Source organism: Heterodontus francisci, chromosome 16 (assembly GCF_036365525.1).
Source record: "Heterodontus francisci isolate sHetFra1 chromosome 16, sHetFra1.hap1, whole genome shotgun sequence".
In the NCBI taxonomy this organism is placed as follows: domain Eukaryota; kingdom Metazoa; phylum Chordata; class Chondrichthyes; order Heterodontiformes; family Heterodontidae; genus Heterodontus; species Heterodontus francisci.
In genome coordinates this window covers 90,756,686-90,767,678 of record NC_090386.1, presented here as the reverse complement: position 1 = coordinate 90,767,678, position 10,993 = coordinate 90,756,686, and the positions used below count along the sequence as shown (strand labels likewise).

Sequence of the window (10,993 nt, the reverse complement as noted above, 5' to 3'; positions counted from 1 at the left end):
ATTTCTGACAGTGGGGGAGTGTGGGGGTGGCATAGAGGGGTATAGGCTGTATCAAGGAAGGAGAAATGTGAAAACGAGTCCTTCTGAATGAGGACTTCAATAATATTCCTGTTCCTACTTTATGTAATGTAGTGAACAAGGAGAGTATCTGGTAATCTGGAAGGTTTACTCAGCTTTGATAAAATCAAGGTATTCTGATGATATCAAAAATGTCTAACTGTAAGGAATCTGCCATTTATCATTCAATGAGGGTCATTTTGACTTTGTGTGAAATTATAAAACAGGTGATGGCAAATCAGCTGCCTCATTACACCTCTCTCAATTCTTATTAGCATTGAAATTAATAGTTTTACGTTATTGCACAAAGTCAGAATAACCCAAAATGAGCCCAATCGAATAAAAAATCATAATTAGTAATTAGGTCAAGTCTTTTGTTACAGTAAATAATTGTTATCACTCAGATGGACTTGTAAACTGGCACATTTTCACTGTCTCTAGGATTTCTAATGCATAAATTGTGATGCTCCTGTGGAAATTATGCCACATTCAGTAACAGTGTAGGTTTGTTTATGCCCTACAGTGCCAAATTACTTTCCCTGATTATTGATCACTGCTTGTTGTATGGCACTGAGCACAATTATATTCTTGCTTAAAAATGTGATATGCTGCTGGCAACTCAAAAATATTAAAGTGGTCTGATTAGTAAGTTGCTGGTCTGATTAGTAAGTTGTTGGTCTGATTAGTAAGTTTGCAGACGACACAAAGGTTGGTGGAGTTGCGGATAATGATGAGGATTGTCAGAGGATACAGCAGGATATAGATCGGTTGGAGACTTGGGCGGAGAAATGGCAGATGGAGTTTAATCTGGACAAATGTGAGGTAATGCATTTTGGAAGGTCTAATGCAGGTGGGACGTATACAGAAAATGGCAGAACGCTTAGGAGTATTGACAGGCAGAGAGATCTGGGCGTACAGGTCCACAGGTCACTGAAAGTGGCAACGCAGGTGGATAAGGTAGTCAAGAAGGCATACGGCATGCTTGCCTTCATTGGTCGGGGCATAGAGTATAAAAGTTGGCAAGTCATGCTGCAGCTGTACAGAACTTTATTTAGGCCACACTTAGAATATTGCGTGCAATTCTGGTCGCCACACTACCAGAAGGACATGGAGGCTTTGGAGAGGGTACAGAAGAGATTTACCAGGATGTTGCCTGGTCTGGAGGGCATTAGCTATGAGGAGAGGTTGGAAAAACTCGGATTGTTTTCACTGGAACGACGGAGGTGGAGGGGCGACATGATAGAGGTTTACAAAGTTATGAGCGGCATGGACAGAGTGGATAGTCAGAAACTTTTTCCCAGGGTGGAAGAGTCAGTTACTAGGGGACATAGGTTTAAGGTGAGAGGGGCAAAGTTTAGAGGGGATGTGCGAGGCAAGTTCTTTACACAGAGGGTGGTGAGTGCCTGGAACTTGCTGCCGGGGGAGGTGGTGGAAGCAGGTACGATAGCGACGTTTAAGAGGCATATTGACAAATACATAAATAGGATGGGAATAGAGGGATACGGTCCCCGGAAGTGCAGAAGGTTTTAGTTTAGGCAGGCATCAAGATCGACACACGCTTGGAGGGCCGAATGGCCTGTTCCTGTGTTGTACTGTTCTTTGTTCTTTGTTCTTTGGTGAATACATTCAACAAGAACAACTTGAAGAAACACAGCCAAAGGAAATTCGCAGAAGTGTGGTCAGAAATAAATGGATGTCAATCTGAAACGGGAGATATGACAAGGGGACGTGGGTTTTAAGACGGGCCTTGAAGGAAAGAGGAATGTGGAGAGGCGGAGGGGCGGGGGGTGCTTGAGGAGGGAATTCCAGAGAGTAGGACCTAGGTGGCTGCAGACACGGTCAGCAGTGGTGGAGTGAAGCAGAGGGAGGATGTACAAAAGGCAAGAGTTGGACGAACAGAAAGTTTGGGTGATATAAAAACAAGAAATGCTGGAAATACTCAGCAGGTCAGGCAGCATCTGTGGAGAGAGAAACAGAGTTAACGTTCCAGGTCAGTGACCCTTCTTCAGAACTGACAAATATTAGAAATGTAAAAGATTTTAAGCAAGTAAAGTGGGGGGTGGGGCAAGAGATAACAAAAGAGAAGGTGTTGATAGGACAAGGTCACAGAGAATAACTGACCAGAAGGTCATGGAACAAAGGCAAACGGTATGTTAATGGTGTGCTGAAAGACAAAGCGTTAGTACAGAGAGGGTGTGAATAGACTGTAAAGCACAAAGCACTCCAAGCACAAACATTAAAAACATTTTAGAAAACAGAAACAGTGGGTAGGCACAGTAGAAACAAACTAAACACACTAAAAAACCTAAAATAAAATAACCAAATAAAAAAGAAAAAAAAAACTAAATATAAAAAGGTGGGGGGCGTCATGCTCTGAAATAATTGAATTCAATGTTCAGTCCGGCAGGCTGTACCGTGCCTATTCGGTAAATGAGATCCTGTTCCTCGAGCATGCGTTGATGTTCACTGGAACACTGCAGCAATCCCAGGACAGAGATGTGAACATGAGAGCAGGGGGGAGTACTGAAATTGCCAGCAACTGGAAGCTTGGGGTCATGCTTATGGACTGAGTGGAGGTGTTCCACAAAGCGGTCACCCATTCTGCGTTTGGTCTCCCATTGTATTATATTTTATTTTAGGTTTTTTAGTGTGTTTAGTTTGTTTCTACTGTGCCTACCCACTGTTTCTGTTTTTTAAAATTTTTTGAATGTTTGTGCTTGGAGTGCTTTGTGCTTTACAGTCTATTCATACCCTCTCTGTACTAACACTTTATCTTTCAGCATAGCATCAACAGACCGTTTGCCTTTGTTCCATGACCTTCTGGTCAGTTATTCTCTGTGACCTTGTACAATCAACACCTTCTCTTTTGTTATCTCTTGGCCCATCCCCTGCGTTACTTGCTTAAAACCTTTTACATTTCTAATATTTGTCAGTTCTGATGAAGGGTCACTGACCTGAAACATTAACTCTGCTTCTCTCTCCACAGATGCTGCCAGACCTGTGAGTATTTCCAGCATTTCTTGTTTTTATTTCAGATTTCCAGCATCTGCAGTATTTTGCTTTTATTTAAGAAAGTTTGGGTGGACTGGAGGAAGCTGCAGAGGCAGGAAAGGGTGAGGCCATAAAGGCATTTGAGCACAAGGATGAGAATTGTAAATTAGAGGTGTTGGGGGACCAGGAGCCAATGTAGATCAGAAAGGACAGTAGGTGAGAGAGACTTGGTGCGAGATAGGATACAAGCAGAAGAGTTTTGGATGAGTTGATGTTTTCAGAGGATGGAGAAAGGGAGGCCAGTCAGTAGACCATTGGAATAGGCAAGTCTGTAAATTACAAAGGCATGACTAATCCACCTGTCATCCCTTTCATCAGCTCTCTTGAATTTTACATTCTTTTATTATTCTTCATGGGATGTGAGTGTTGTTGGAAGGCTAGCATTTATTGGCCATTCCTTTTTGGCCTTGAGAAGGTATTGGTGAGCTGCCTTCTTGACCCGTTGCAGTCACCAACAGTGCAGTTAGGGAGGGAGTTCCAGGATTTTGACCCAGTGGCAGTGAAGGAATGGCGATAGAGCTCCAAGTCAGGATGGTGTGTGGCTTGGAAGGGAACTTGCAGGTGGCGGTGTTCCCATGCATCTGCTGCCCTTGTCCTTCTAGGTGGTAGAGGTTTGGAAGGAGCTGTTGAAGGAGCCTTGGCGAGTTGCTGCAGTAAATCTTGAAGATGATACACACTGCTGCTACTGTGCACCGTTGGTGGAGGAAGTGAATATTTAAGGTGGTGGATGGGGTGCCAATCAAGTGGGCTGCTTTGTTCTGGATAGGTCCAGCGTCTAGAGTATTGTTGGAGCTGCACCCATCCAGGCAAATGGAGAGCATTCCAACACACTCCTGACTTGTGTTTGGTAGATGGTGGACAGGTATTGGGGAGTCAGGAGGTGAGTTACTCACCACAGAATTCTCAGCCTCTGACCTGCTTTTGTAGCCACAACATGTATATGACTGGTTCAGTTAGGAAATGGTGTATTTGAAGGACAGTGACTTCTCTTGAATTAGGGCTTCAAAAGATTTTTTATTTTGAGTGTGACAGTAGCTCATTTTTACTACTGTGATACAATTAATTTTCAGTTAGTAGAATAATCTCCTCTGCTAACCTGCCCTCCAAACAATATGTGAAATAAAACAGAAAATGCTGGAAATGCGTAGCAAGACAAAAAGAGAAAGAGCAAAGATGACTCAATGTTTTCGGAGGAAGATTCCAAAGCACTTTAAGCCAGTGAAGTATTTTTGAAGTGTGGTCAGTGTTGTAATGTAGGAAGTACAGTAGCCAATTCGTGCACAGCAAGCTCCCAGAAACACTAATGAGATAATGACTTATTTCATGTGGTATTGGCCGGGACACTGGCTAACCTTTGAAATAGTGCCCTGGAAGCTTTTATTCCAGGGAGGACAGATGGAGGCCACAGTTCAACGTCTCATCCAAAAGACAGCACCTCCAACAGTGCAGCACTTGGTCAGTACTGTACTGGGAATGCCAGCCTAGATCTTGTGCTCAAGTTTCTGGACTGGGACTTGAACTGCCAACTTTCTGATTTTTGAGGTGAAAGTGCTACCCATTTAGCCAAGACACCCAGAATAAGGAGGAAAAGTAAATTTGAGAATGTTTGATGTCCTATCCTCACCCCACCCTCCAGTGGCTCAGATTTGAAAATATGAACCACTTGCTTTATTTTGTCAATTTCCTGACACTTTCTGAGCCTGGGCTCAGTGGATTCTGAGCTGCAGATGACATGTCAAATTGGTCTGTATAACTTGAAATTCCAAGCATAGTTCTAACATCTTAAAAGGCATGAAGCTTTTAAATGTCAACATTCAGAGAGACACAAATGTATTCCTACAAGGAACTCGGAAAGTTAGCATGCAGGTACAGCAAGCAATTAGGAAGGCAAATAACATGTTGGCCTTTGTTGTAAGGGGTTTGGAGTACAAGAATAAGGAAGTCTTGCTACAACTGTACAGGGTTTTGGTGAGACCACACCTGGAGTACTGTGTGCAGTTTCGGTCTCCATATTTAAGGAAGGATATACTTGCCTTGGAGACAATACAGTGAGGGTTCACTAGGTTAGTTCCTGGGATGAGAGGTTGTCCTATGATGAGAGGTTGAGTAAATTGGGCCTCTACTTCCTGGAGTTTAAAAGAAGGAAATGTGATCTCATTGAAACACAAGATTCTGAAGGGGCTTGACAGGATAGACACTGAGTGGTTATTTCTCTTGGCTGGGGAATCTAGATCACAGGGACGCAGTCTCAGGATAAGCTGTTGATCACTTAGAACTGAGATGAGAAGAAATGTCTTCACTCAGAGGGTTGTGAATCTTTGGATTTATCCACCCCACAGGGTTGTGTGGATGCTCTATTGTTTAGTACATTCAAAATGGAGATCGATGGATTTTTGATCTCTCAGGGAATCAAGGGAGATGGGGAGCAGGCGGAAATGTGGAGTTAAGGTAGAAGATCAGCCATGATCATATTGAATAACGGAACAGGCTTGAGAGGCTGAATGGTCTACTCCTGCTCCTATTTCTTATTTTCTTATGTGCTTATTAATTAAGAGTAAACCATGTTGGTGAGAGACTGGAATCGCATATAGGCTGGACCTTGCATATAGGCAAGGATGGCAGCTTTCCTTCCTTTAAGGGGCATTAGTGAACTAGTTGGGTTTTTATGATAAGTCAACAGCTTCATGGTCACTTTTATTGATACCAACCTTTAAAAATTTGAATTCAAAGTCTCAAGCTGCCATGAGATTTGAACATGCGTTCTCTGGATTGATAGTTGGCATACCAGTCCAGAGACGTAACTAATGTACCCTAACTTCTACACAATAGAAGGATTTGGTGAAGGGGTTGTGTTCACTGGAGATCAATACAATACAAATGAGTAGTGTAGATACGTGGTCAAGTAAAACTCTGCGAAGGAGTTTAGCTGTCAAGGCCCTAACCTCTGGAATTCCCTCCCTAAGCCTCTCCTCTTTTTTCTATTCTTTCATGGGATGTGGGTGTCACTGGCAAGGCCAGCATTTGTTTTCCTTGACAACGGAGTGGTTTGGTAAGCCATTTCAGAGGGTAGTTAAGAGTCAACCACATTGCTGTGGGCCTGGAGTCACATGGAGGCCAGACCAGGTGAGCACGGCAGATTTCCTTCCCTAAAGGACATAAGTGAACTTGATGGGTTTTTACAACAATCGATGATAGTTTCATGGCACCATTACTGAGACTGGCTTTCAATTCCAGATTTTTATTAATTAATTTTTGACTGTCATGATGGAATGTGAACCGATGTCCCAAAGAAATTATCCTGGGCCTCTGGATTACTAGTTCAGTGACATTACCACTAGCCCACCGTCTAATGCTCTCCCTCTCCTCCTTTAAGAAGCTCATTAAAAAGAAGAAAGACTTAAGTCTATATAGCGCTTTTCCCGACCAACGGATATCTTAAAAGCGCTTTACAGCCAAAGAAGTACTTTTTGAAGTGTAGTCACTGTTGTACTGCAGGAAACGTGCAGCCAGTATGTACACAGCAAGATCCCACAAACAGCAATGTGAAAATGACCAGATAATCTGTTAAACTGATGTTGATTGAGAGATAAATATTGGCCAGGATGCCAGGGTTAACTCCCCTGCTCTTCTTCGAAATAGTGCCATGGGATCTTTTACATCCACCCGAGCAAGGAGATGGGGCCTCAGTATAAAGTCTCATCAGAAAGACAGCACCTCTGACCGTGCAGCACTCCCTCAGTACTGCACTGGGAGCATCAGCCTTGATTTTTTTTGTTTGAAATTCTCCTGTGAAGCACCTTGGGACATTTTTACTACGCTAATAGTGCTATGTAAATGCAAGTGGTTGCTGCAAATGGGGAATGGATCAATTTAATGGAATTACATACAACGGGAGTGAGTAGGAAAGGACTGGATCCAATAGAACTCCATACAAATGGAACACATGGGAAGCAGCTATACAATCGCAATTGTAGACTAACCAAGTTATGCTTGGACCATGAAGTTATCTGGAATTAACTGGATTCCGTAAAGGGTTGAGTTGAGGTGAGACAGTGCAATGTGCACCTGTTTGGAGCTGGTGACTGTTCTGTGTCTGAGTGCACAAACCGGATGTGCAACTTACCCTCAACTGAGACCTCTCGACACCGAACTAAGTCACTCTTGTTCCCCACTAAGATGATCGGGATGTTTTCAGCTTGCCTCATCCTCCGCAGCTGTATGCGAAGTTCTGATGCGCTTTCGAAGCTACTACGGTCGGTGATGGAGTAGACGATAATATAAGCGTTGCCCACCTGCATACTGTAATCTTGAACCCATGGCTCGTCACCCTGGAGAGGGTAAGAATCAAGCAGTAAATCGACATCCATCAATTTGTGATTGCAATTTTTCCAGTTCCTCATTTAAAAGTTATTGTTGTATGTGTATCCACCATTCTCTCAGCCAGTGTGTTCCATTACATAACTCGCTGCATTAAAGAAATGACCCCTCATCGCCCACTCTGGCTCTTTCGCCAATTACCTTAAATCTGTGTCCTCTGGTTACCGACCCTCGCTCCACTGAAAGCAGTTTCCTCCTATGTATCAAAACCCCAGCGCTGTATCTTCGAGGCAGGGACCCTGTTGCATTGTGATATGCGAAGACCATCACTCATCCCCAGGATTTGGAATTCACATCCAGCAGTCTAACAGTAATGCAGAATTTGTAACCAAATAAGTTTCATCTACACCCTCTTTCTGCTGAATTTGGGAGTGGGTGTCCTCAAAAGCGTGTTGACACCCTGATTAGCGTACTTAAGGATCTGTTTCAGGGCGTTGTCACTGGTCCAATATGGCAACCGGTGCACTTCCAGTGGAGATTCGGCGTGATAGATTGTGTCGGAAATTGGCTCTCCCAAACCCCAAAAAATGGGTGTGATGAGAACCAATTTCTCTTCCTTGGTGTCTGCATTAAAATTGTACAGTCAGGAACCTATGTGAACACATTAACAGATGGACTATTAACAGAGCATAAAGGGAATTAGCTCATCTGAGTTCCTGACCGGAGCTGAGATAGCTCTGGAAAGTGCAAGGGGTGGGGGAACGTGCATGTCACATACACGGAGGGAAGAATAAGAGAGTGACTTAATTTTCCCGGTCCTATTGAGCACCAACTGTTCAGCTGCTTCAGAATGGCATTTATAAAGGGCTTTGAAAGGCAGTTAACCACCTAAGCCTGCCTAGTCAGAGAGTGAAAAGGGGGGAAAATAAAAATGTGAGAAAAGAACTCCAATATAGGATGGGAAAATCTTTTGGTGGTTTTAAGCACACGTCAAGGAGTGTGATGGAATACTCTCCACTTGTCTGGATGACTGCAGCTAAAACACTCAAGAAGCTCGACACCATTCAAGATAAAACAGCCCGCTTGATCGGCACTCCATCCATCCCCTTATACATTTACTTCCTCCACTACCTGCACACAGTGGCAGCAGTGTGTACCATCTACAAGATGCACTGCAGCAACTTACCACGCCTCCTTCGATAGCACCTTCCAAACTTGCGAACTCTAACACCGAGAAGGGGCAGGGCAGCAGATGCACAGAACACCATCACTGGCAAGTTCCCCTCCAATTCACACACTATCCTGACTTGGAACTATCTCGTTGTTCCTTCAATGTCGTAACATCAAAATCCTGGAATTCCCTCCCAAACAGCACTCTGGGTGTATCCGCACCAGATGGACTGCAGCGGTTAAAGAAGACGGTTCATCACCACCTTCTCAAGGGCAATGCGCAATAAATGCTGGCCTTGCCAATGACGCCCATATCCCATGAATGAATAAAAAAAAGCAAATGAAGTTACCTCAGTTCCCCATGTATCCATTACTATTAAGGTTGTATCTTCTCCATCAACAGTTAGAGTCCGTTCATACGCATCCTCTGAAACACAGGAGCAACACAACAATGAAGACTATGAGGAACATTGTGGAAGACAAATGTAATTTGCCCCCGTGGGTGAAAGAAGCTTTGGGTCCTGTGGTCCTACAGTCACGTCATTGCTCGGTTCTGGAGCTGTTCAACCGCACAGCCTCACAGCGGCAAAAATATTCCCTAACGTTTGCACCTGTGCAGTGTGCACAGGCTCAATGTCCAATAGATACGACCACTTGGTTTCGGAGGCCAGGGTGTTAAGGTGTGGACATATGGCAGCTAAAGTTGTTTACTTCCCACAACAGTGGGAGGATATTAATGCTGGGTAACCAATGGCGGGAATGTGTGTCTGGAGCGTTTGGCAGCAGGTCATATAATGAACCCTCAAGGAATATGTTCAACAAGAGTTGACAACCCCAACTTAGGTGATAATAAAAGCAAAATACTGCAGATGCTGGAAATCTGAAATAAAAACCGAAAGTGCTGGAAATACTCAGCAGGTCTGGCAGCATTTGTGGAGAGAGATGACCTTTTGTGGCCTTTCATCGGAACATTAACCCTAACTTAGGTCTAGCCCTGGTATCCAATTATTGAGAAAATGCCCCAGTGCCTGGGATTACAGTGTCAGCTGTGGCTCAATTGGTAGCACTCTCACCTCTGAGTTAGAGATTAGGGATTCAAGTCCCGCTCCAGAGACCTCAGCACAAAATCTAGGCTGATTCTTCAGTGCAGTACTATGGGAGTACTGAATTGCTGGAGGTGCTGTCTTCCTGATGAGACATTAAACCAAGGCCCTGTCTGCCCTCTCACAGGGATGTAAAAAATCCCAGTGTTATTTTGAAGAACAGCAGGAGAGTTCTCCTTTGTGTCCTGGCCAACATCAACCAAAAAAAAACCCTGATGATCTTGTCATTATTACATTGTCATCTTGCTGTGTCCAAAATTACCTGCTGCGTTTCCTACATTACAACAGTGCCGACACTTCAAAAGGACTTCATTGGATGTAAAGGACTTTGGGATGTCCGCAGGTCATGAAAGGCGCTGTATAACTGCAAGTCTTTCTTTCTAATACTGTATTTCACAGGTGGGTCCGGAGGGACACGATGTTCAAATCTCTGGACAAGGGCGGGAAAAATGTACCCAACGCGGCCCTCATCCTGATGACCACCTTCGTGTGCGGCTGCATCAAGCTGTGTGTAGATCCCCAGTACGCAAACTCCAAGTGTCACTACGTGCTGAGGTTCTATCTGTCCCCGGTGTTGCGAAGGATGGGCCTGGTCACATTGCCGCGGAACGCTCCTTGCAGTTGGGCGGTGCCGTACCACCTATCCTGCGTGGAGCAGTTTCTGCGGGAAAACACCTTTGACCACCGGTCCATCAGGCAGTGGTCTGCACGGAATGTCCTCAAGGCCCTACGGGGAAAGGAAACGGTGGATCCTGTCGGATGGTTCCCCGAGCAGACCATCAAAGTCATTTGGCGGAATGCCTCATCACCTGAACTTTCAAACAAGCACCAAGACGTAGCTTGGCTGGTGGTGAGAAGGGGCCTCCCCGTCAGATCCTTCATGCACACCCGAAGTCTCGCCCCCTCCGCACAGTGCCCCCGCGTTGGCTGTGGTGGGGAAGAGACGGTCGCCCACCTCCTCTTGGAATGTGCCTTTGCAAAGCAGGTGTGGAAAGAGATGCAGTGGTTTTTGTCAAGGTTCATCCCAAGCAGCTCTGTAACACAGGAGTCTGTGCTCTACAGGCTGTTCCCAGGGACGCACACCGAGACAAACATCAACTGCTGCTGGAGGACTATCAATTCGGTGAAAGACGCCCTTTGGTCTGCCCGAAACTTGCTGGTCTTCCAGCGCAAAGAGTTGTCCACCACCGAATGTTGCAGACTGGCACATTCCAAGGTCCAGGACTATGTGCTGAGGGACGCACTAATGCTTGGGGCAGCCGCAGCAAAGGCTCAATGGGGAAAGAGCACAGTGT

At 44.9% G+C, this 10,993-nt stretch overlaps 1 protein-coding gene across 3 annotated transcripts in view; it reads right to left on the bottom strand.

The window, feature by feature from the left end:
- Nucleotides 1-10,993, bottom strand: part of rem1 (RAS (RAD and GEM)-like GTP-binding 1) — a 59,644-nt gene that overhangs the window by 39,271 nt on the left and 9,380 nt on the right. For all 3 annotated transcript variants that reach the window (XR_010976590.1, XR_010976591.1, XM_068048625.1), the window contains exons 3-4: nt 8,946-9,022; nt 7,232-7,436 (exon numbers count right to left, since the gene is read on the bottom strand). Coding sequence is in view for 1 of the 3 variants with exons in the window: in XM_068048625.1 (XP_067904726.1) it covers nt 7,232-7,436; nt 8,946-9,022 (282 nt within the window). In the remaining 2 variants the exon portion in view is untranslated. The remainder of the gene's footprint in view (nt 1-7,231; nt 7,437-8,945; nt 9,023-10,993) is intronic.